Source organism: Sarcophilus harrisii, chromosome 2 (assembly GCF_902635505.1).
Source record: "Sarcophilus harrisii chromosome 2, mSarHar1.11, whole genome shotgun sequence".
Lineage (NCBI taxonomy): Eukaryota > Metazoa > Chordata > Mammalia > Dasyuromorphia > Dasyuridae > Sarcophilus > Sarcophilus harrisii.
In genome coordinates, this window is record NC_045427.1 from 522,475,851 (window position 1) to 522,503,848 (window position 27,998).

Genomic DNA, 27,998 nt, shown 5'->3' on the forward strand with positions numbered 1-27,998 from the left:
TATAAAAATATTTTAAAGTCAAGAGCTTGATCCATATAAAGAATAAAAGAAATACTATTTAATATACCTAACAACAGCATATAATCTCCTTGAGAATAGAGCTTTATTTTCCTTCTGTTATGATATCCCCAGTCTTCAGTTCCTAGCATGTAACAGATATTTAATAAAGGCTTGTAACTTTTATGGAAATGTTTTGTATAATAACTTCACATGTTTCTTCTCAATAAGGGGAGGGAGGGAGAAAATCTGAAACTCAAAGTTTTTGATACAAATATTTTAAAATTGTTTTACATATAATTGGGAAAAATAAAATTTTAAGTTAAAAAATGCTTATTGATAAATTTTGTTTTGTTTTCTTCATTTAAAATTACCTACATTTTTAATGTTAGCTAAATGTTAGCTAAAATTGTTCAAAGACTTCTTTGACCTCTTCTGTTTTAACTATTAAAATGAATGGATAATTCAGTTGAAGCAATCAAATATTGAACTTTTACAGATTATCTTATCAGACAGTAGAAATGTCTGAAGTTTCTATATGGCACTTCTAATGTTTATATCCATTTCTTCTTTGCTTCAGTGTCTTATAGTCAAAGTTTCTTTGCTTTTATAATAGCATGTAGGTTTTACTTGTTTCTCTTTCCTCTCTCCTCTGAAAAAGATAGCTACAAAAGCAAAAATCAGTCAGCATTTCTTCACTTGGTAATAACAGAAATTTGATTTTCACAACAATCCTATGAAATAGATACTACAGCCATGCTACCTTTCTGAACTCTGGAACCAATCCAAAATTTCATTTTAAAAAATGCAATTAAACTCTATTTTTCATTGCAGAGTTGAATCTATCTTGATGAAGCTCAAGTACCATAACTTATGTCTTCCTAGTCACCCTAGGCTGCAGTTTTCTCATTTATGTAAGGTTGTGGCTAGGGATAGTAGTGTCTAGATGATATCTAAGGTCCCTTCTAGAATTTTTTGTAATTCACTCATCTCTTTCTTCTTCCTTCCACAATAAAGTATACCTAGAATAATGATTATCTGCCCCAGTTTAAAAAAAAAAAAAAAAATGGAGATTTTTTTAAATCTTCGCAAATACTGGCAATCCAATACAACAAACATTTATTCAACAAATTTATTAAAGTTGGGAAAGTATTTAGGCTCTAGTAAGGGATACTGAAACAAATAATCCATGGAGTTTTTTATCTGCTAAAATTATCTTGTAAAGAAAAAGTGATTTTTCCATCAATATTTTTAGCACTTTCATTAGGCTACATAGAATAAAGGTAAAGCAATATACTTATTGTGAGACCATTATTCCAGAAAATTCTGAAATAAAAATATTAACAATCTTCATTATCAAGTCTCACAATTATCTTACAAGTGACAAACTGAAGGAAAAGCCAATGATTTTGATGTATTATGTATGTAGGATATGTAGGCTCAATTTTCTTTAAAAAAGAATTTATGGCTAACGTTCCTAAAAACTGAATACCAAACCATCTAAAAAGTGATAGTTATGTCTGTTATATCATAAACACTAATGTAATATATTTCTTGGAAGAAAGGCTTCAAAGAGAACAAATCAGGTAAATATACTTTAATGACAGAATTTGAGTTTTAAGATTTAATTTTTATTTCTCTATTTTACAAAACAAAAAAATACTCTTATTCTTTCCTTTGATTACATCAAAAGAGAGTTGGTTGCCAAATCACTGTCTCCAAAAACTGAACAAGGTAACTGTTTAATTAAAATACATGAACTACCACTAATAAGAACTAAAGCATCACAGGATCAACAAGACCTAGATGGGACCTCAGAAGTCATCAAGTTCAGTCATCTCCAATTACAAATGAGGAAAAGTTAAGTAGCCTGGTCCAGTATTACAGTCAGTAATGATTATGGCAGGTCTTCCCTGAATAAAAGGTTAGCACTCTATGGCTTTTCTAGTCAGCTTCATGTAAACTAGAGGATACTTCCTTTAGAGCTGAAATTTTAAAATATTTTATCAGTACCACCAAATTGAGTGAGTGCTTCTGGAATATTAAAATAACAAACAAATAAACTTTTAGTGAATTAACTGCAAAGAAAAGCAGGTAGCAAGTTACTCATGACAAAGAGTGACTAACAAGTTGTAAACTTCAGTCAGTTCTTAGGACAAATTCAGTACTACAATGACCTTTAGCACTCTAGAGAACTGTTGATTGGACTTTTACTTATAGCTTAAAGCCCATATGATGGCAACTCATTTCTAATGAATTACATGTCTACTCTGAAAAAAAAATTATCCATATATAGATGTTTTGAATATATTCTAATGGCTGAAGGCAAGTCACAACTCCTTCACACCTACTGAAGTGACCTTCTGATCATGCTATAAAGGGAAACTGAGGAATTTACTATTTCAAACATTTATACAGTTGAGATTGTAACTAGACACATAACAATCAAAATTCCTCCTTTTTAGAATGAATTTATGTATCATTGGTATTATTAAATTGTCCTTTGATTAAATGATAGAAGGCATATTAAACAAGAATCCACCGAAACCACAGATAATTTTAGTTTATATATTCTATATCAGTGGCTTTAGAAAACCATTTTCAAATATTTCCTTCCTTCTACCTGCACTCCCTGAGCAGCTCCTCTGAAATAATTGCCTGTAGTTGGTTGAGCATAGTGACCATAGTTGGATAAGAAATAAAGACACTAAAGATATGAATAGAAGTATAACTGACACTCCAATGAACATCATTTATACAGATAAGAATCATGCTTTTATAAATTTTCAGAGATTTATATATTTCAATTATACCAGAAATATAACATTTATAATATTCAATAAGGGGAAAAAGTCATTTTAAATTAATTTCCCTACGCCAGTGGGTGTCAAACTCAAAGAGAAATGGGGATCACTAAACCACACACATGGATTCCTGCAGGTCAATATTAACTATGAAAATTACATTAATATTATCTGTGTTCTATTGTATTTTTATTCATTATGTTAATTTTTCCCAATTATATTTTAATCCTGTGCAGTCCTACTGGTAAGTGTCAGCTTTTCATCATTCAATTTTTCATCCATTTATATATTACTTACTTTTCCAAGTTTTGTAAGTGTTCTCTGACTTTCTGTACCAATCCAAGCTTGGTATCATTTACCACAAAATCATCACAGCGATAACTGCGGGGAAGATATTTATCAGAATACATTAGAAAATCATAATAATGATATAATTCAAAAGTTTAGCTACTGCCAAGATGATCACATGTTTTTGTGGGTACTTAATGTGGTTGGTGAATATTTCAAGTAGAACTGGAATCTAAGGGAATACTTTATGAACACTAAATATACAACTGTCGTACAGAGGTCTATTCACATTTTTCTATGTATATGGATCACAGTTTTGCTACAAAGGTTCTACAAGTTATCTTTCCAAAATGAAACATGGCATGTTTTTAAGCTTTTTAATTCTCTTAATATAAAAGAAAAATGTAGGAAAAATACAAGTCCTATTTATGTTACTAAATGTAAACTAAAGATACCAAATGTGATTATATGGAATATAGCTTAGATTCAAAGGAATGGAGGAGAAATATTTAAATGAAGATACCACATATTTCAATAATTTCCAGTAAAACTTAAATAAAAAAGTACAATTAAAACATGCACATAACTAAAGTTTCAAAAGAAATTTTAGGTAAAAGTAATTAAGTTCACCTTATATAAGTTTATGAGATGGGAAAAGGAGTTATACCAATAACTAGAAATAGTCTTTCTCTTTGAAGTATTAACTCTTGGAAGAAATGTGCAAAATGTGTGAAACAATAACTGTCCCTCTAAGAGATTGATAATTACCTTGAAGAAAGAAAATGTTTTTGCAATGTTATTACATAAGCAAATATTGTGAGAAATTATATATATAATTCCATCACTAATGCTGTAATAATGAACAAATTCTTGTTCTGGGACAAATTCAACATGAACAAAAATAATTTTTAATGATACCAACATATTTTTCAAAGTGTACAGGAATCATGTATAATCATTTATTATAATCACTGCAGAATAATGAGTAACACTGCTATTCTTAACTGACAAAACTTTGGAAGAATTACAATTTTACAGAGTTCTAGCTTCTAGTCAATAAATATTTATTAAATATTTCCTATGTGCTATATACTATATCAAGTGGTAGAACTAATTATAATGGCATGTGCCACAAGAAGAATTCTCTAACTTCTCCAAACCTTCTTATCAATAATGACTTTTACAATCATATTACTTTATTTTGACGTAATGCATTTATATCTTATTTTGTATTAAAGTTACTTATATATATGTAATATTTGATATTAGACTGTAAATTCCATGAAAATAGAATGAAATCACATCTTATCTAAGTTTTGTCTTTTTCTAGGTTGAATAAAATGTTCTGCACATGTTGGCGTTTAATAAATGTCAGTGAATCCAAATGTATCTCATATACCTGAAACTTGCCAAAATAAAAGGAGACTTGCAAAAGTGGGATAAGAATAGGAAATGGACCTGTGTTTTCATTGGTATAAGGAACTCTTGCAAAAGAAATCCCCTCAAGAACTGCATGTTGACACTAATGGTAGAAATATGTAATATATGCCACTAATAATCTAATAATAAAGAATCACTAAATATTTTTTTCTGAAAAAATGCAAGGAATAAGATGGTTTTTTTAGTTTTTGTTTGTTTGACAAGCTTCTGTGGTATGATAATATACCAGTCCCAATTCAAACTATGTATTTTTACAACCAATGACCTTAGGCATTAATCTCCAAGGCTTAATTTCTAGACCTCTGAAATGGAAATGATAATATTTGCCTTGTAAAAAATGTTTATTTTTATTGATAGTTGTGCTTGGATATAACTGATGCTACCCAACCTTTTAAAATCTTTTTTTAAATACTTTATCTTTTTTTTTCAATTAAAAGAATATTTTTTCCAATTACACATAAAAACCACTTTTAACATTTAAAAAAAAATCTTATTTCAAAATTCTTTACTTATCCTACTCCCCCCTTCATGATATAGCAAGCAAATTTATATAGGTATGCAATCTTACAAAATATATTTCCTTGTTGTAAAAGAAAACACAGACCAAAAAACAATAACAACATCATCAAAACAAAACAAAAAAGAAACCCACGAAGAAAATAAAGTGAAAAATAGTATGCTTTAATCTGCATCCAGATCAATCCTTTCTCTAAATGTGGATAATATTTTTCATTATAAATTCTTTGGAAATTATCTTTTATCATTGAGAATATATATATGCATACATATTCTCATATATAATGTTAAAATAAATATATATATTAAGTAAATATTGCTATTATAGCTCATTTCACTTTGCATCAGTTCTTGAAGTCTTTCCTGGGTTTACCTGTCTCATGGTGGGAAACAATCATTTTTAGTTTTGCTCTTTTTTTTTGGGATATATGGTATCATCTTAGGTTCACCATGATGTGCATGTCTCCAATTACTAAAGAATTTAAGAACTTTTTTATGTGGTTATTAAGTTTGCATTTTGTCTTTCTAATACTTCTTGTTTCTATCTCTTCAACACAATACTATAGAGAATAGATTAAACTCACAGATATGTATGAATTGTTGCTTAATTTTTATCAACACATTCTGTTTTAACCCAATAGATATTTCCCACAAACAACTACATACGTGTTCAAAGAATTTTTACCTAAGACAAATTAAGAAAACTCACAACAGGACAATTAGGGCTAAGAGTACTTGTCATTTTTGATTGTGTAGTGTTGATTGTTTAAAGAAAAATGGGCTGTTTACTTTAAATTTAATACTGCAATACCAATATAGGATCCTTCCGTTCTATCTGAATTTTGTTACTTTTTAATAATGTGTTCCTTTATATTGATATGACTTTACTAATAGAAAGGTTAGTGGTACCCTCAACAAAAAACAGGCAACTTTAGAAAGTGGGGACATATGCAGTTAAAGATGGACTGGACTGCAGGTAGCAATATACAATTAGCAGTTGGTGGTCTTGGAATATGAGAGAGAGATTAGGAATTAACATAGAGATAGATGAATGAACATTTTTAAGCACTTACTATGTGTCAAGTATTGTGTTAGCTGCTACAGAAACAAATACAAAAAGTAGGAACTTTTACCAACACAGCCGCCTCATTGAGAGGCAGACCAACATACCCAATTCCATATACCTAATTCCAGTAAAATCCATTTACATGAACCCTGTTCATGCCTGACTAAATAATGATCAAGAAATCCCATGAGAAACTTATTATGAGAAGACGATAGATCTCTCCAACAATGTTAATACACAAGATAGTTCCAAGCAAGAGCAAATAAAGACAGACAAACAAAACCTAGAACACTCTATGTTCATAGTGAACAAGGAGGGAGGACTCTCCTGAGAAGGCTCCAGGATGGTCAGAAAGTCTGGCTATGGTGGGCGGAAGATTGAGGGAGGAGGAGAGATTGGATGGCTCCTGCATAGGCAAACACCGAATAGCATAATGCGGCAGTGCTAAGAACAATACACCACAAGTCCAGGGGCTCTGAGGGCCTAACACTGTTCTGAGAGGCTAAGGTGGCACAAAAAGGTCAGTTATATTGTATTCCTACTCGACTCTACCTCCTAACTACACTTCCTCCTCCCTTAAATATGCCCAATACTTTGTTTCCTCTCTTCCTAACATCCCACTAAAACTTGTTCACTTCCATCTTTTGAAATCTTAGTTATCTATCCTCTATGTCCAATGGTGTCTATAGGAAAATTATGATATAGTATTTGTCTTTACAACTCAAATGTGCAATTCTTCTATTCAGACTTGATTCATATCCTCTGATATAGAATCCATAGCATCTCTCTGGTTTTTCAAGCCCAATCTAACTTGCAGCTGGCTGCCTTCACTATAGACATCTCCTTAGGACCCATGTCAACTTTCAGAGATAATTAGTCATAAAGGATGAATGTTTTCAGTAGTTTCTAGAAATTACTGAAAAAGTCCATCCCTCATAATGGCAACAAAAAAAAAGGGGGAGAGGGAATATTTTCCTGATTTGTTACAATAGAGATAGAGAAGCAATCAAATATGCCTAAAAAAGCCTGTACCATTTTATGAAACCACAGCTTGTGACTTTATCATTGAACTGGCCTGATGAGGAGGAGCTGATGGCTAGGAAGAATGGAGGAGAACTAATCAAGTCTTATAAGGCCTTTTTACTAAACCATCATGGAAATTAAATCTAGGATGTTCCCTACTTATGTATTTCTTCTCTACCCAAATTGGAAGTGTTGGTTCACTCTTGTAGTTGTATCCTCTTACTGCTCTCCTCTCCTAGAGGTGTCAAATCAATTCAACCAGCATTAATTAAGCGTCTATATTTGAACATGGATAACATGGATAGGAACAAAACAATTTCTTCCCTTTGGGAACTTGTATTTTGCTGGAGGAAAGTACTATCCATACAGATAATTTAATACAAATTTACATGAAGTAATTATGGGATTTGGGGTGGGGGTAAACTAATTTAAGCCTCTCTTGTGAATATAAGACCTACTGCTTTTTAAAAGCACTTACTGGCTATTTTGAATTTTTTCTAATGAAAATTCCTTTTAGGTCTCAAAGCTAGACCAAATGGAACAAATCTCCTAGTGGGAAAAATAAAAAAATCTCTTTGTTTTGAACAATCCTTTGAACAATGAATCCTTATACTTCCCTTAAGCTATTATGTTTTAGTCTATACTATAATTACCATATAGCTACTGGTAAAATACTACACATTTCTGTCTGTCTTTTATCTTTCCTGCTATACTGTCAACTTCATCAAGACAGAGACAATGTCTTAATTATTTTTGTGTTTCCTCTAGCACCTAACAACAATAAACATATAGTAAATACTTAATAAGTGGTTGTTCAAACCACTTCTTTTCCCCCATCCCTACCAATGGTATTCTATCCTCAAATCACCTCACATTAATCATTTCATTCTTTCTCCTTTTGAGTTCAATATTGAAATTTCTTCCTTAACCACCCTCTGCCATCTACAACAAAATTATGATACCATATGTGATCTTATAGTAGGGCTAATAAATAGTGAGCTATTCATTATTAATGTCATTAACAACTAATAAAAAATAGTGGGCTTTCCATAATGTCTGGCACATAGTAAACTTAATAAATGCTTATTTAGTTAAACTTTCAGTTTGTATCTTTATTCTTTTATCTACATTAATCATAACTTTCAGTTACACATATCTTCTGCTTTTTTCTATCTATTCCTCTTATGAGCCTAGACTTTTTTGTAATCTAACACACATTTCATAGAACATATTGACAAATAAATAGCCAAATATACTCCAAACCATACAGCCATATTCTGAAAAACTATATTTCTATACTTTCTTTCTAGTCCAGTTTTAAATAGTTTATTACATTGAAATTACCCAACCACATACAAGAATCATTACTGTGTTTACTAGTCTATATTATATACACCTCCTTCTTCTGGACTCTATTTGTCTATTTGCTTTTTTCATTATTTTACTCATTCCTTAGATGACCTATCATTTGTAGGCCAGCGATCAGCCATGGACATTCTCAACCTTAAAAACACTAATACTGAGTTCTATAAGATTGACTACTGTGGTGTTCTTTTTTCTTTAAAATAATAAGATAGTTCTCTCTGGGAGAAAGCAGGTTTCTTGGGGAGGTTTTCTGGAGGCAGCCTTCGTTTCAGTTAAAAGTAATAATCACCCAGCCAGGTGCTAAAAGTTCAGATCTTTTATTGTCTCCAATATAGCCCGGTTAATTTTCTTAGAGGCCTATCTTTCTGCTTGGTTCCAAGAGCTCTTGCAGATTGTCCCTTGCTTCTACCTCTGCTCTCTCTCCTTAGTTCTAAGAGCTCTTGCAGCTTTGTCCTTTGCCTCTGCTTTCTTCAGCCTCCAGATGGAATGAATCTCTTGCCTCTAAGAGAGCTTCTGGCTCTCAATCTCCCAGAGTGCTGAATCTGGTTGTGCCTCCAAGAGAGTGCTTCTCCTCAACTGAACTGACACTCCCTTCTCCAAACTAATTCAGCTGAACTCCTCTCTCAGTATTTTCAGCTCAACTCCCCAAGAGAGCCTGTCTGTTTCTTATATAGGATCTCTTCTGAGAGAGAGGGATTATAGGTTTCTCCTAGAGTGGTCTTGGCCCTGAGAGTTTCAAGGGAGGTGTGAATTCGGATATCTCATCAGGATATCTAAACCCTGAAATCTTCCAAACCTGTGAACTCCAGTGAGTACAGGTGTGAGCACAACCATTGTTTCTCAGTTCAACTAGTACCTTGTTTCAAGTTGAGTTAACACTAGGATTCCAACAGACTACCACTTGAAATCTTTATCGCTTACTTCCAATTTGATTTATTAAATTCATTTTGTTTCATTTAAGTCACATTTCAATTTTAAAAACCATTCAAATAAGCTTCAGCTAGATTTGACTAGAAAACAGAAGAATATAGAGGAGAATATTCTATCTTCAAATTAAGTTAAAATTTTAAAATATTTTGAAATAACAGCTCTTACAGAAATCTGATTTAACTTCCAGCTTTGACAGAAAAGTCTAAGTTGGGAGCTGGACAAGTAGCTGGCTTCTAATCCCAGACCTGCTATTAGATGCTGTATGAATAAATAAATCATTTCAATTAAATAAGCATTTACTGAGCACCTGCTATATGCTGGACTCTATGCTAATGACTGAGGACATCAAGATAAAAAAAAAATCAAACTATTCCTGTCCTCAAAGAACTTTCTTCTACTAGGGGAAAACAATATGTTCACATATTGGTGATAGGTATAAAATAAATACAAAGTTATTTGGGAGACAGAAAGAATATTAACTGGGAGAATTAAGAAAGACTTAAGGCACTTAAACTCTGCCTTGAAAGGAATAAAAGATTATAATAAGAGATAATGAGGGGAAATTCCAGGCATCAGGCCTGTCTATAAACAGGCATAGAAGTGAGAAATAGTGTGTCATGTATAGGAACAGCCAGTCTGGCTGGAACATATAATATATAATGAAGAGTAAAATAAGTTGGAAAAAAAAAGGCATATTGTAAATAATTTTCTTTTTTTTATTATTTTTTTGTTTTTGTTTTTTATTGGGGAGAAGATGGCAGGAAATACAGAATGTAAATAATTTTAAATGGTAAATTGCAATCACTAAAAGTGAGTCGCTAAAGTGGGAAGAGAAAGGCAGAATCATAGAATTTTTAAGCTGAAAAGAATCTTAAAGACTATGTAGTCCAATCTAAAACTGAACAGTAAGAGCCTCTATAACACCTGCAGTAAGTAGTTATCCATCCAGGTTTGCTAGAAGATTCACTATTTACTCCAGTTCTGACTGTCTAGAATCATTAAAGAATTTCTCTTTAAAACAAGAGTCATTCATTGTTCCTCATTCTACGCTCTGGCACCAAAGACAAGTCTGGCTCTTAGGGATAAGATAAATTAGACTGAGTCTCCAATTCTCATAAAAACTTTAAAATAAAATGAAAAACTTATGTTTTTCTTTTAAATGTTCTTTTAAATAAATTAACCATATACCATGTTTATTGGCTGACTTTTTTAATAAACTGAGGTGGTTTTCTTTACTTTTTTACAAGTAGACAAACTACATATAAAATTTATATGTTAAGTTTATATGTATATGTACATATACATATATATATATAAAGTTTATATGTAAGACAAACTATCTACAAGTATTTAAATATTCTATATATTTGATACATGTTAGATTATTCTGTATGCTTTATTTAGTATCCTTATTATCTTTTTTTTTTTTTTTCAAGCATTCCTACATCTTTTTAGCATTTGTATGGTGTAAGTATATTGGAACACTAACCAAAGAAAGCATACAGAATGGGGATAAGGTTTTCTAAATCATCCCAAGACATGTTCAATTAAGGCCAAATTCTCATTTAAAAGAGAATGAACCACTGGGCTTATATCTCAAAGAGATCTTAAAGGAGGGAAAGGGACCCACATGTGCAAAAATGTTTGTGGCAGTCCTCTTTGTAGTGGCAAGAAACAGGAAACTGAATGGATGTTCATCAACTGGAGAATAGTTGAATAAATTATGGTATATGAATATTGTAGAATATTGTTGTTGTGTAGGAAACAACCACAGGATGATTTCAGAGAGGCCTGGAGAGACTTGCATGGGTTGATGCTAAGTGAAATGAGCAGAACCAGAAGATCATTATACCCAGCAACAAGAAGATTAAACGATGATCAATTCTGATGGACATGGCTGTCTTCAAAAATGACATGATTCAAACCAGTTCCAATTGTTCAGTGATGAAGAGAGCCATCTACACCCAGAGAGGACTATGGGAATGGAGTGTGGACCACGGCACAGCAGTTTCACTCTTTTTGATGTTTGCTTGTATTTTATTTTGCTTCTCTTTTTTTTTTTGTGGTTTGATTGTGTGTGTGTGTGAGAGAGAGAGGGAGGGAGAGAGAGAGAGAGAGAGAGAGGGAGGGAGAGAGCCCTAAACTTTCCTGACTCCTCTCTGTTTCAGGAAATATCTGAGAGACAGGACTTTGGTCTTTTGTAATTTTCCTGATTTCTATATATTACAGTCTGTAGAAGTTCTAGCTATCTCAAAAACATGAAAGAGAACAAATTTTTCTGTTTCTAATTTTTATCCAGTGAACATCTGTTTTGTTAAAAATATCATAACGAGTAGAGACTCCATATCAATTTGAAAAATCTAAGAAATGGAAGATATGTCTGACTTCATATCTTGTCTATTCTATCAGAAGAGAACTTTCAAAATAGAGAAATTCCATGTTCCAAGTCGCACTGAGAAGCTAAAGAAATATTCCCAAATGATCCTTCTATTTATAAAAAATGATAGGAATAATAATTGTTTTTTGTGCTTGAAATCATAAGTAATGTAATAAAAATATTTTTAAATATTTTTTAAAAATCAAATTTAGTCTAATCAGCTTTAGTCAGCAAGTTAGATAGAACTATAAAGCATACCTCCAAAGAGGATAATTATGGGTACTTATTCTTATAATCCAATGGCCTCATAACAGACCTGGAAATGTGAGGCTGATAGCATAGGAAGCAAATGGTATTTGCTGGAATATAAAACGTCCAAAAGAATTTAAGAGGATGTTTTTAATGCCAAAAGAAGACAAAATGTCCTGTTTGTATCTTAGCTTGAAGAACACACAAAGCTAACAAAATAAATTGTTACTTTAGGTTATTCCATATGTAATAAAGAAAGAAAAGTTTAAAATTTCAAAAATTCAAAAATGAATGAGCTGGTTGCAAATCAGGAAACTAAGAAAAATTAGGAATACACTTCTGGTGGGGAAGGAAACTATATCCCTTATTGAAGATGCCAAGAACTAGATTAATGAAAGGAAAATTAGATTAGATTAGTGAAAGGAAAAGCAATTTATATAATCTGACTACTTTTGTGTTGCTAAAGTTGCTTAAAAGAAATCCAAACAAACCAAAAATACCTATAAATTATTTTTTTTAAATTAAATGATTGTAAGTCTATAAGTTTGTTTGTTGAAACTGAAAATACAGATCAGGAATAGGTAAACAAAAATTTACTAAAGTTTTAAAAAATTTTTGTTTCTTTCACATTTTAAAATAGTTTCATAAAATAACTATTTGAAACTCCAAACAATAACTTTATTTTTCTAAACTTAAAAGATGATCCCTTTACAACAGATGTAACAAACTCTAAAAAAGTTCTGAAATTTAAAAAAAGGTCTAGCCTTTGAGAACTTGCTCAATTTAAGGATTTTATGATTCTAAAGGAATACATTTATCATATCTCCAAATACATCTCATTTTATGAAGGAACGACAGATTGAATTTGGGAATCCAAAGACCTGACATGTCAGTGCCACATACTAAAGTGAAGTAATACAAAAATTTAATGATTTGAAATTATAACCAACAGATGTAAACGGTTAAATACCACTGGCATTCAAAAACACCTGCTTAGAAGAAACAACTATATATCATGTGAACACAGCAAGTGTTTAATATAAGTTCCCTGAGAGCAAAAACAAAAGTATATTGCTTTAGTATCTTCAAGCACAGAACAGGCATTTAATAAATGTTTGCCTGTTTGATGGATGTACAAATATATCTATGAAATAGTGCCAAAACTTTAGGAGGATACATGATTTTTTATGTTCCCAAAGCTTTAAGATCAGTAAAGAAGATCATGAAATTAAATGTAGATTAACAGTCAAGTTTGTTGTATGTGTGTGCTTTGGTAGAAGGAGATTTGGGGAGTGGGAAAGTAAATGAAGTAAAATCTTTACTAGCTATGTATTCATTTGCAAAAATTCTAAAGATAGCATGATTTTAAGGCAGCAGATAGTTTGGTCTAGTAATTGTGGATCCATATTTACTATTTAAGAACCTTTGAGATTTAAATATATAGACATATACATGGATGTACCAAGACAACATTCATGTTATGCCAGAAAACACTAACTTACCAGTATGTACTGTAACTACTGCAATCCATGCATACAGTGTGTTGAACTTTTTCTTGCTTTTCTGTTTTCTTATGGTTGGTTAAGGGAATTTGTGCATCTTCATAATGTTTTTTTGCATGACCATTCACATACCTTTAAAAAAAACCATAGTAATGAGTATACATTTTAATCAAAATATTCCCTCAGAAAGGTTAAGTATCTATCTCTAACAACAAAATCAGACCATACTAATCAAAACAGTGAAGTAAAATAAATGCAGTTGTCCAAATATAAGTATATATACTACATTCTATATTAATCTATTACAAAAATAAACTCTTGCTCACCTACAATATTAAGAGCAGTTTATTTAATAAAGCATTACTTTTAAGAAAATTTAACTAAATGCCAGAGATATCAATTATTCATCTTTTGACAATACTAGCATAATGACATTAATCTATTTATTATTATTATACTCAATTTCGACTTTTAAATCCAGATTGTTACTGGGAAAAACCCTTTAAAATAAAATAAATTACCTCACTAGAGAAATCCTAAAACAAACAGCATTCAAGAAAGGAAAAGAGAAAAAGGACAACATATAAAACAAAGAAGAATGGAAGAAAGGAAGGAAAAAAGATACAAACTCTGGGCTGGTATAATGTTCAAAACAATAGTCAACACGAGCAACAAAGTGTGAGAAATAGAGAAAAAATAAGAGCCAGACAGAGAAGTAGGGCAGTATTTCTACTCTTCTTGTTGAATATTTTCAATGTAATTTCAATTTTTTAATCTGAAGGTTGTGAATCCTCAGAATTACATTCTAATATATTTCTTAAAAGCATTACAAATTATTTTAGGAAAAGCTTCAATCATTTTAATGTCTCACATGAGTAAACAGACACAGTAAAATGGAAAAAGTGGCTAGATTTGAAATCAAGAGATATGGATTCTCATCCTGCCTATGACACTTAATATCTGTGCCAAAAAAAAGATAGACAAGCCACAACTTCTCTGATCTTTAATTTTCCTCATCTCCAAAATGGGAAAATATTTGGAATCACTATCTCACAAAATTGTTTTGATGATAAAATATCAAGCATAGAAAACACTTGTAAATGTTGAAGCACTATGGAAATGTAACTATTTTGCATATTAAAATAACCAGACATTAGTTATATTCATAAAATATTCTTCAACACAGGTTTAATGATTTTTGGTTTGTATAACTATTGTAGCAATTACACTAAAAATGATACCATAAGTAATAATATGTAAACAGGTCAATAAATGAATAAATTCACTCATGGCTTGGTCTCAAAAAAGGCACAATTTGAAACAATTAATTATTAAACTATTAATAATTAATATCAGTAGAATTGTGACAACACTTTAAAAAATGAATTTCTTATGCCTAAAAATAAACCAGATTGTACAAAAATTTGGTGTATTTGAAAAGTGAACAGTTGAAACAAATGTTCATTAAATTTCACCAAATCAAGTTCAGGGACATACATTTGAGGAGGAGGACACATGTGTGTGCATATGTATGCATGCGTGTTTGTGTGCGTGCATGTGTGTGTGTGTGTGTGTATAAAACCCCAAATAAAGCACAGCTTTTACTCTGGGGATTTTTATAACAGCCAGGCCACAAAAAGACAAAAGGAACAGTTTCTTCCCCAATTTTCAATCACCAAGATTTTCAAGCCTTCCAGAGGAAAAAGGGAAGCAGCAGATCCTCTCTTCAAGAGTGGTAAATACAAACAATATCTGAGGTTAAAAAAAAATCTTTTAAAGACAAGTTCTTCTCTTCACAAAATCTTAAAAATGTATCAAACTATTTGCCTTTCCATGCATAGTTTATTTACCTCAAATGTAAACAATATAAATGGCCCAATGACTAGTCATTTTTTTTGTTTTGGATTTTTTTTAAAGAGACTAATTATTATTACATAATCACTAAACATTCACATTCAACTGTGATGTCATCAACTTAGGAGTTCCCTCCAAAACTCTGCAATGCATGCTCATTCATTCCTGCCCATCCTTTATGATTTTTATTCATGGCTTCCCAAAAGTTCACTAAAGTAAAGTCCTCATCCCATGTGTTAAAAAGCTTCTTTGCTCACTGACATTATGAGAACAAGTATTTTGGCTGTCTACCTATCATCCTGTCACAATCCTTTCCATGAAAGCTGATCTCTTCCAAAAAGCTTGGAGTTTGATGAAGTCAAGAACAAGAACACCCAGAAAGTCTCACCAATCACACTTCCTTGAGCTGAATTCTGAACTAAATCTCATATGTCATAGAAGCAAATGTTTTTTGGCAAGCATACAACTTGTTTTATGCCCCATTTGATATTTATTATCTATAGGAATCATCAAATAACATTATTTCCACTGTTAAATCTTCCATGGAATCTTAAATTATCTAGATATGAAAGGAAGACAACTTCTAAAACTTGTTTGATTTCCAAAAAAAAAAAAAAAAAAAAGACAGTAAGGAGACATTTTTTAAAATTCCAAATCAATTTTTTTGGTAATAAATAACAAGAAAAATGAGATATTATATTCCCTACAGTTCAATCAACTGTGAAATAGTAAATATGTAATCTATTCTTGAATATCATTTGAAAATGTCTGATTGTTTACTACTAATATTCTCATCAAGAATGCCTTCAATTCACAGGATAAGTGGGTATAGAAGTCAGTAGTTGATGTCTTCTAAATCACCTTTTCTTAGAATCAATAAGGTCTGAAATTTTCTTCATGCTTGTGTTATCTTCCCCCCTTACCTTGTCAATTGTTTTTTACAGTGCCTTCAGAATTATATCATCTCCAGCACTGATGTCCTCTATATAAACTTGATCCAATCCAGCTACATTTATCATCTTCATTTTCTTTAGTGCCATTTATGATTCCTCTGTAAGCACTTTAGTTACTGTGATGTTGGGGTCAAAACATAGCAGTTTTACTCTCTTTGCTGGAGAAAAGTTTGCTGTAATTTTTGAGAACCTGAGTTCCCATTTTAAAAAATATTTTTAGTTTTTTTTCCCCCATTTTTATCCTTGCATGCTCTTAAAATGACATTACTTAAGATATTCTGCAAAACTTTCTTTACATAAGTTTTACTCACTATTGCTTCTGATTTGAGATGAAATTTCTCATAACTGTTTTTCATCTTTCTTTATACTAACTTGTAAATGAGGGTTTATTCTAACCTGAGTTGCCTTGACAATCATCTCTGCATTTTAAAAGTCAAATGTTCACTGAATAAGGTAGTACCTGATAGATTCTTTTGTTCTCTGCTGTAGAAATTAAATACACTGGCTTAAGACTTCTGGATTAAATTATTTTGGTTGTTATCAAGTATCATTTCTGTTGTCCACTTTCTCTATTTTATTTTCAAAAGTTTGGTTAAATAATTCAAGGTTAAATTTTTTAAACTATATGCTATATTTTTTCTCGTTATTCTATCATCTTATTTATTATAAAATCTAATCTTAATTCTTAGTACAGACAGCTGTCTGAGGGCTGTTTCCTATATCTATAAAAAGTCCTTTATTTTCTGTTAAAATGTAGTTGGTTTAAAAAATTTTTGTAGTGATGTCTGATGCTCACAAATGTTCGGTGCCTATCAATTCTTTTTCAATTTGTTTATTTTTAAATGTCTATTTTAAACATCTTTTGAGTTCTAAATTCTCTCTTTTTCTTCTCTCACCCATTAAAAAGACAGGTAATATGATATCAGTTATCCATGTGAAATCATGTAAAAATATTTCCATAATAGTCATGTTTTCCCTTTCCTCCCAAAAAAGCAAGAAAAATAGAAAGGGAAAAAATAATGCTTCAATCTGCATTCAGATTTCATCAATTCTCTCTCGGGAGGTTTTTATCATTATGATTTTTCATTATAAATTCTTTGGAATCACTAATTCTTTTTCTGTAGAATGATTTATGATATAGATGGCATATGACTGCATAACCTCTAAGTCTTTGCCTCTTCCATTCCTTTCCCCCGAACCATACTTTCCCTTATATTTCTCCCAATACCTAACTTTCTCCAACATTGCATGGAAGTTGCCAAGTATCAAAGTGAAAGAAGATTTGATGTGGAGAGTCTAATTTGATGTGGAGAGTTCTTTGTATAATTATTTTCCACTTCATCCTTAACAATTAATGGTAGGGTGTAAATAATAATTAATTTCATGTTTGTCTTTTTGCAAATACTAATCATTATTAAGGAAATATGTAATTCTCAACAGTTCCAAGAAATAATATTTCTTGTAGCTTTGGGCATTTGACAAAATCCACTCAAATTGATTCATTTATTTGATTTTTCAAAGAGTTCCTGTGAACTACAAGAAGTACCTGTGAACTATTTTCTCTTTTGGTTTCATTTATAACAAGAATTTAAAGACCATAATAATAGCCAATAATATCTACCATTTAGATATCAATTTAAGATTTAAAAAGTGTAAATATACAAATATTGTCTCATCTATCCTCAAGGCAATCCTAGAAGGTAGTACAATTATTATCCTGAGGCAAACAGTTGTTAAGTGACTTGATCAGAGTGACATAGCTAGTGCCTGAAGTTGAATCTGAACTTAGGTTTTTCCAAGCATAAGTCCAATACTTTATATACTGAATCATCTAGCTACCTCATATGAGATTCAATTTCTCCAGCTGTTATTATTGAACAAGAAACTTAGACTTGGAGTACCAAAAGTCAAAATGAATTGGTCAATTAAAAACTAGTATCCTATGACTTATCTCCCATATTCTGTCACCAAGAAATAAGCAACAAAGGGGCCACACAGACTAAATATCAAATTTTTGCCCTCTATTTCAAGGGTTGCTATGGCCAAAAAGTTTCATTAATCAGGTGGCTAGCCTATTGGTGATGTAACTCTCTGAGACAAACTAGACTGGTCCTCAGAAAACTTACTTGGGTCTGTTACTGGGAGCATATTACATAAATATTGCCATAAATAAACCAGAGAAATTCATTCCAGAAAGCAACTTCTAAAGCATTATAGAGCTGGTAACAGATATGGACCAATTGCTTATGTTTATTATACTTCGTAGTATTGTAATGTAATGAAAACTTGTTTTCACAATAATGGATCTTAGGTAATGCAAGATACTGAAGTTACCTCTTGAATCAAGAGGAAAATGTGTTCAGTGTGCTTTTATAAACTTTTTTATATTCTTATATTTGAAAACTGTTCATTCATTTGAATATATTTATGTAGTTCAATTAAATAACACATCCCATTCCCCAACTATTCTGAATATAATGAAAGATATGTCAGTTAATCAAACTAATAATATTAGCTTGACAGAAACATCATTCTTGCTTTAACAACTAATACATTTAAAAAATCAGGTGAATTTAAAATGATTATATACTTAAAAGATATCTTTTATAACTTCCATCAAAAAATAAATCACCTACTCCAATTTTTTCATTACATATGAATAAATTGAGATCAAAAAAGATGTGCTTAATATCATACATACACAAGTTATAGAACTGGGAACTAAACCTGATCTTGGGAATCCAAATCCAATATTCCATCTATTACATTTGCTACTCTAACCCATTGTTTCAATTATTAATAAATGTTTACTTTGAACCATAGCATGAAGCCAGATTCCTTTCCATGTAATAAGCTCAATTACAAAACATCTCAAGACTTATTCTATTAAATCAATAAATGTTGTCTCTTGTGTATATGATCACACAAATACATTACCTAAAATCTGCTAAACAATTATTCCCAGTTGAAAGCATATTCTAAGTCTATTGTTCTTTATAATGTAGTAATTTAATGAAAATGCTTTATACTTTAACAACTTAAAAGGATAGTGTGGGGGTTTATCTGATGAAAGTCAGTGAACCAATCAGTTGTGTAAAATGATGATTGTGAATAATCATTTTACAAATGGGGAATAACCTTATTAATTTAATTAATCAAGCATTTTGCAATAATGTTGAGTTTTTTATTTGTTAAACTGTGTATAAAAAGGAGCCCATCTGCAGAGATCAGAAGTTTTCAAATTTATTCTTCCATATCTTATTTATGGAATGTGTTGCCCTTGCTTTAAGAACTTTAATCTCTCCAATTTGGGATCCAAATGGGGCTTGTCTGGCTTTTCACTGGAATATGAATTCCATGATTTCAAGATTTTAGGTTGTTGAGCACTGTGAGACAACTGGTGAACAGAACTATATAAATTTTTAGTATTATAATTCTCACCTCTCAAAATCTAGGAAAGAGAGGAATCTGTCTCTTCAAGTGCAGAATTTAAATGCTTCTACTTTTCTTCTTTTTTTGTATTAAATGTTATCTGTGCAAAGTATTTGCAGATTTCCCAAATCCTAAAGATTTCAAAACCACAACAGCCAGTTAAAGAGATGCATTAATATTTTCAAATGTACTCCAAATGTACATTTTTAAAATGTTTATTTCCAGATTAACATTTTTAAAGGTAAAACTAAACTCAACAAAACTATTGCTTGTATATTATACAGATTTTATGACAACAGTGAGCCTATTACTAACAGTGCAAAAATATGATTTCTTATCTCCTGAAGCAATTAGCTTCTCAAATAAATTTAAATTTGATTTTTAAAGCTATATCATTACATGCAAAAAAATAGCAATACCATATTATTACAATGCTAAAGAAAAAAAAAACAGCATTTAATAGAGTCTGATAGGAAAAATGCTATTTAAATAGTTGCCATGTTTACAGCTGGAATTTGAGACTAAAAATATTTGAGAAATCCAGGGAGAAAGGTTGTGATTAGGGTTTGAAATATTTTAAACTGATCCAACTGGAAATAATTATCTATATAGCAATATTTTGTTCATCTCTAATAAGGATTCATTATGTACTTCATAGTAAGATATTATACTCTAATAAGTTATATGTAAAACATTTCATAAATTTAATACTACCATCTATGGAAATATTTACCATGATTATTACCAGATTTCTTTCTGAAATGACTAATATAAAGCAATTTTAAACATCTAAATTTCTTAATCTTTTTTTCCTGCTTTTATACAGTAAGATACTTATGTCTCTTTTATCAGATATAAGGATCTAAAGCAAAAATATATGTTAAGAACATCAAAAACCTAAAAATACTATCTAAATGTCTACTATGATTACTACTAGGTTGTTTCTTCAGATGACATAAATTATAAACATTTAAATTTTTCTCTTTTTTTCTTAAAACGAAATACTACTAATTAGCCTTATAATCAGAGAATATCTTTGACTAAAGCTATATTCCTTCACCTAGATTTTCTCACTTATCTTAGTAAGGAATTTATTCTGGAAAAAAATTTGAAGGTTGTTATATGTTGAGATTAAGCTGCACAAAATAGTACAATACAGATAAAACTTTGACAAAAAGGAGAAAACATGGTATAGTACTATGAGTTTAGGACCTACCTTCCACAATGAACACTTGAACAAGTCAAACAGACCCAGGGGCTTTTGTTGGACCGGCACACTATTAAAAGACAAAAAAAAAAAAAAAAAAAGAAAAAAGAAAAAAAGAAAAACATACAAATATACCAACTGAAACATGTATTTTTTTTTTCAAATTCCTACCTTATTTATAAAAACATATTTACTATGATTGTAAACAGCTAAGAGGTGCAGCAGGCAAAGTAACAGCCTTGTAGTCAGGAGGTTCAAATGTAGCCTCAGATATTTCCTAGCTGGGTGACCTTGGACAAGTCACTTCACCCTGTTTGCCACAGTTTTTCATCTGTAAGATGAGCTAAAGAAGGGAATGGCAAACCTCTCCAGTATCTTTACCAAAAAAACCCCAAATAGTGTCAACTGAGACACAACTAATTGATTAAATAACAAATTCTATGATTAAATATAAATACAGAAGCTGCTTAGGTAAAATTAAATTTCAAATATCCATTTAGTTTTATAGTTACATAAAATGGTCACTTGAATTAAGGTAGGTTTAAAGGTAAGTCCATTTTAACTATTGAATCAAAAATGTTTTGTTAACATGATTGAGAGTTTATATATTTGTATCATTTATTAGCTCATCACTGTTCCTTACAGCAGAGCTGTAAGGACACAATCATGAATCAAAGGATATGAATTTGAACCTAACTTCAGTGACTTGGTCAAGACAGCTGACACCACAAGAGCTCAATTTCTTATATGTAAATTAGGAGAGGGGAAGAAGAGGGAAAATACTAATGTCCCAGCTTTAGATCCTATCATTTTAATCTGATATTTTTCTATTTCTGTCCCCCTCTCCCATTAGAATAATTTCTCTTCTAGGAAGGGGAGGTGGCAGTAGAAAGCAGAAAGGAAGTTAGAGATGTAGGGATAATAAAGTTTTAGATTTCTTCCATGGGACTACCAAATACAATTTTCAAAGGTTATTTAAAGGAAGTACTCCACAATGACAAGAGCTATCAATGAGTTAGGCAATTAAGGGATAATGCTGTAGCGGGCCACAGACAGTGGGGAAACTCTGGGTAAGGCATAGGACCCTTCAGCCCAGAAGGAACCTGCTGACAATGTCCGATTTGGTTCCCCATTTTCCCTAAGGGCTTTTGGCCTACCTGAAAAGTCAGGGAGTGGTGACAACCTGTGTAGAGATTGAGGCAGAGTGATACCAGATGGAAGAGTGATACCAGTTGGCAAACTACATACAATAGCAAGTTGTTCATGTGGTCCCATGTGCACAGAATATATTGGGCGAATTCCCAGTATTTTTGTTAAATAAGGGTATGAAGGTATAAAAAGGGGAAAGTCCTTGAAATAAACGGACTTCATTTTCCCACTATCCTCAGGAGTTCTACCTCATCACTTCTCCACTAGAACGGTGTATTTTAATCACCCCAGTGTGGGGGCTCTAGAAAACACGGTACATTTTGTCACCCCAACTTGGGGGCTCTAGAAAGCAGGACACAACACAATGCTGTAATGTATTTATCTTTTGAACTATGTATCCAAAAAAGTCATGTAAATCTAAATTATATGACTGCACACAAAGTTTCCTATGAACACAAGTCATATTAACATAATCACAGTTTTAGTGCAAAGCTGACTGAGAAAATAGTTCTGGAGGTCTGTAAAGATTTTTTTCATGATGTTCAACAGTTCATTTAAAAAATAGCTTAATCTACAGAGACAGCTGCAGGTATTACAGTGGATAGAGTACTGAGGCTAGAGTCAGAAAGACCTGTATTAAAAAATAACCTCAAATAGTTAACTAGCTGGGCAAACACTTAAATCTATTAGCCTCAGTTCCATCAGTCATAAAATGAGGATAATCAAAGCACTCACCTTCTGGGCTGTTGTGAGGATCAAATGCCATAATATTTTTAAAGCACCTAGCAGTGTTTGGAACATAGTAAGTGCTTAACAGACGCTTTATTCCTTCTTTTTAAAGGGATGTTTCAAGAACAAGGTAGGAGAATGATTTTGGAAAGATGGTGGAATAGGGCAGAAAAAAAGGGTAAACAGACTGATGAAAAATAAGAAGAATCTGAAGCAGAACAGGGATCTTCCTGAGACAATCTAAGACAATCTGAAGAAAGAATCTCTGTTGATAAGAAACACTGGGCAAGAAGGAACTAGCACCCAGTGAGGAGCAAGGATGCTGCTGGCTATGGGCACTTGCAGGAGAAGCCGGGTTTGGGTTCCAGGTCAAAGGGAAGAGGAAAGCCCGAGGCATCATTTCCTACCCCCACCCCCCAACAGGATGAGAGGTTGTTACACTAACAAATTCTCATTTTTAAAAATGAGCAGGCAAAGATGAAAGACCCCAGCTATTTCAAAACTTACTATGAGAATAAAGAAGACTAGAATTCATTTTCAGAGGAGGATACTGAAGTATCTTTTTTACTGAATTAAAAAACAAAACAAAATACCTCTCTTACCCCAAAAAGAGTAATATTGAATAGGTACTGGCTCTCAAAGACTTTAAAAACCAAATGAGAGAGACTGAAGAAAAAAAACTAAAGAATATTAAAGAACCATCCAAGAAAACAAGAAGATTATGAATAGAAAAAAAAAAAAAAACAATTAGAAAATGAGATCCAGAGTTTTAAAAAGAAGAAAATAATTATTTGAAAACCAGAATTGAGTAAGGGGAAGCCAATGAAGTTATAAGACATCAAGAAATAACAAAACAAAATATGAAGAATAAAAAAGAGAATGTGAAACATCTTTTAAGAAAAACAACAGATCAAAAGAACAAATCAAGAAAAAACATAAGAATAATTGTACTGCCTAAAAACTGTGACAAAAAAAAAGAACCCTGAGACAATATTAAAAGAAATAATCAAAGACAATTGTTCTGAAGGGATAGGACATGAGGGGGAAAAACAGAAATATATATATATATATATATATATATATATATATATATATATATATATATAAAATACACACACACACACACACACATATATACTTTTTAACATCTCAAATAGATCCTATGTGGAAAATACATAGGAACATTATTTCTAAATTTTGAAATCCCCAGATCAAAGAAAAAATTTTACAAGAAACAAAACAACAACAATGACAAAACCAAAAACAATTCAAACATGTTGGAACTACAATTAAAATTGTACAGGATTTACGAACAGCTACAATAAAAAACTGCAGGTCCTATAACACTATATATTGACAATCAAAAGAACTAGATCTATGGACAAAAAATATATCCAGCAAAACTAATCATAATATAGAATGAAAAAAAAAAGACATTCAATGAACTCACAGATTTTTAGAACTCTGTCTCAACCAAACCTGAACTCAATAGAAATTTTAATAGCAAAAAATCAAAGATTAGTTTCAAGGAACTCACCAAGAACAATGTTTATATTTTTTACATGAAAATGTGAACTATATACTTAAAATTGACATCAGTAATTGGCAAAAGAAAGATTGGGGCAGTGTGATCTGACTTGATCTATGAGGGGAAGGTGGGGTATGGAAGGTGGGATATTTACAGCATCAGCCAAGGAGTGTGGGTTAATGAGAAAGGAATAAAAAAGGGAAGGAAAGAGTGAGGGGGAGAAAATATGGGAAGGCTCCATGGGTTGGGGGAGGTCAAGTACTAAAGTAGAAAAGTTAGCAGGGATAGGAAATAAGAGATATACACAAACATAATAACAAGGATAAGGAGTAGAATTTATTGGAGAAAAAAAAAGTAAGGCTAATAATCATTGATCTCAGTCAAATGTAAAGATTCAATCGAGAGAAATCTACATTACATGCCAACCGTATTAATATTGTTTTAGAAGCATGTTTACATATATGTCAAAGTGTATGTGTTTGATTATATAAATATATTAATAAGTGTTTGTGGGATGTGTATATATGTATATATAAATATATCCATTCTTAACTGTAGTCTACTTGGGAGAGGTGGGGGAGATGAAAAAGAGGAAAAGAATAAAGTAAAAAGCGCACAACGGAGAACAAAAGAATAATCAAAAGGAAGCAAAGAAAAGATGGACAGTCATGAATTCTATTATCATATATGCTTTCTTGAAATGAAAATATATTGTTACATATTTTGCATCCTCCCTGATGTTCTACTAGGAACATGAAAAAGTTCTGTTTTGTTTTCCTTTCTTTACTTTTTTTTTTCTTATCTTGTATTTAGTTTTAAATAAATAAACAAACATTTTTAAAAAGGAAGAACAAAGAAGGATTCTTCTTTAAAGAAAACTGGTCAAGACCCACCCCATTCTAGTTCTGCCTGTGATTAGAAAGTCTTCTAGCACTTTTTGTTTATTCTTGTAGGAATATATTTACAGATACAAACAATCTTCACATGCTTATTTTTAATTGCTATCTTCTATCTTACCTGCACAAATATCGAGATTTGTTCAACAAGTAATAAACACAAGTAATAAAATTTTAGAAAATACTGTTTCCAAAGTCACTGAAACAAAAAAACCACCTGTAAACTAAAAGGATGCCCATCAATTTCAGAATATCTAAATAAATAAGGATAATATGACATAACAGAATATTATTGTATAGTGAGAAAAAAATGAAAGGAATAAGAAAGTTCAGACAAATCCAAGAGGACTTTTGAATTAAAGTACAGTGAGTGGAAGCAGAAGAAAAATGTACATAATGAATACCATAGTATTAAGGAAAACAGCTCTTGTGAAAGCAAAGAGGTAAGGGCTTAAAGAATGAGAATGCATTTGGACAGATTTCATATATGAATCTGCTTTGCTTGACTAAACTTATTATGGAGGAAGGAGAGAGTAATGACAGAGAGAATGACACCAAAAAAAGAAAAGAATGTTCATGAAAAATTAAAGAAATAGACAGAAATCCAGCCAAGATGGGCTCATAATCATAAGGCAGATTGACTACCTCTCACCCAGCTATTCCAACAAAACCTTAAATTTTTCATCAAACCAGTACAAGAGATCAACAAAATGCCTGAGGGTTTAAAAGAGTAAAGGAGGACTGACAGAAAAGTTAGCATCAAAGCAAAGTAGCCTTTAAATGCAACTAAGGTCTGGCCAGAAGTACTTGAAGTCTATAAAACATTGTGTCCAGAATCACTAAGAGCACTCTTTCAAGAAAGCCTCAAAGCTTAAGGAAATAGCCAAGAGAAGCAATGGCAGCAAGCAAGGACAAATATACTCCCTTAGGGCTCAGAAGAAATTCTAGAACTACGGGTCTGAAGTCCTTAAGATGCCAGTTCTAAGATGCCAGAAAGGATCCTAAAGATCTAACACTCTAAACCTCAAAGATCCAGAGGATCATAACCCCAGGAGGTACAGAGCAATAAGAGGCAAAGCCTAGTCCTGGGATAAGGCCTCACTTCATGAAATAAAACCGGAAGAAAACATTATGTCAAAAATATTCTCAAATTGAACAGATTCAAAAAATGGATTTTCCACAAAAACTACATGAATACCTAAAAGAAAGGAAGCAAGAATTGTTTTAAGGAATATAAAATCTTTGGGGGGAAAAAAAGGAGCTTAATAACTTTATATAGATAAACTTTTTATTTTATTATTTTATTTTATAGATTTTATATTATTTATTTTATAGATAAACTTTATCCAAATAACACATTCCTTAAAAATTAAGAGACTAAACTAAATCATGATTCTCTGAGACTACAAGAAATATTAGAATAAAATCAAAAGATTTTTTTTTAAAAAAGTAAGATATTTGATCTAAGACAACTGGCCTGAAAAACAGGTACAAGAGAGATAATTTAAGAACTATTGAATTCCTGATAATTTAAGAACCACTGAATTCCATGAAAACATGATTTTTTAAAAAGCCTGAACACAATATTTCAAGACATCATAAATTAAAACTATCTAGATCTATTAGAATCAGACAGTAAACTTATCCACCAAATCCAGAGATTTGGTAGATAAGCCCACAGAGAATCCCCGAAATGTCACAGCCAAAATCCAAAGTTCCCACAATGAAGAAAAAAAATTCCACAAACATCAAGAAAAAGAGTTCAAATAACAAAGAAGCACAGTATTGGATAACAAGCAAACAAACAAACAAAAAAAGCCTGGTAGGTTCTACTATAATTGAGAAATCTTGGGATACAATATTTCAAAAGACAAAAATAATAGGCTTACAATCAAGCATAACTTTCCCATGCAAAAACTAAGTATAATCTTAGAGGGGAAAAAAAATCGACCTGGAATAGAATAAAAACCTTTTAAATATTTCCAATAAAAATATCAGAACTGAAATGGAATTTTTAAATGTAAGCACAGAGAAATCTAGAAAGGTAAATTTATGTGAGCAATTAAAAGGAAAGTTACAGACAATTTATGATGTGGTGCTAACATTTTAAAGGGAAAGAAACAAGTGTCCTTTCAGAACCTTAACGTCTTCAAAGAGTAATAAGGAAAACAGACTAAGATGGTATATTCCTATTTTGAAGGTCTAGAGAGACAAGAGAAGAGAAAATAAAAGGAATACACTATTATAAGAAAGATAGTAATAATCATGCTATATATGTAAATATCCTTTATTTAAGATATGTAAATTCAAAATTTTAAAAACTTAATGCACAAAGACCAGAAATTCAGAGGGAGTTCCAAACAAACAGGTCAATTTTGTATCTACCATACTGAATTTATTACATAATTTCTAAAAAATCCATGATCTATATGAGAAATTTGTATTTTCAAATGCAATTCTATTTTCATTTCTTTTTTGAAATGGAAAATGTTTATGATCACTGAAATTATCAAACTTATTGGGTTAATGAGGAGAAAAAAGTGAAGATTTACGAAAAATAAGCCAGCAGTACTAGAAGATATCTCAGAAAGATTACTAGAGTTTCCACATTCTTGAAAGCATTTAAATTAGAGAACACTAGAAAGCCTGTCCTTTTGAATGACAGATCAATGATGAAAGTACTTCCATGTTGA

The 27,998-nt window shown here is 31.3% G+C and overlaps 1 protein-coding gene across 7 annotated transcripts in view; it reads right to left on the reverse strand.

The window, feature by feature from the left end:
- The window catches only part of USP3 (ubiquitin specific peptidase 3), a 104,389-nt gene that overhangs the window by 38,236 nt on the left and 38,155 nt on the right, over positions 1–27,998 (reverse strand). For 3 of the 7 annotated variants that reach the window (XM_023497765.2, XM_031955422.1, XM_031955423.1), the window contains exons 2-4: positions 21,013–21,073; positions 13,558–13,689; positions 3,099–3,182 (exon numbers count right to left, since the gene is read on the reverse strand). In XM_023497765.2, the coding sequence (XP_023353533.1) occupies positions 3,099–3,182; positions 13,558–13,689; positions 21,013–21,073 (277 nt within the window). Of the gene's footprint in view, positions 1–3,098; positions 3,183–13,557; positions 13,690–16,334; positions 16,481–19,805; positions 19,928–21,012; positions 21,075–27,998 lie in introns of those variants that run through there. The other 4 variants (XM_023497772.2, XM_023497779.2, XM_023497770.2 and 1 more) reach the window with 4 other exon arrangements.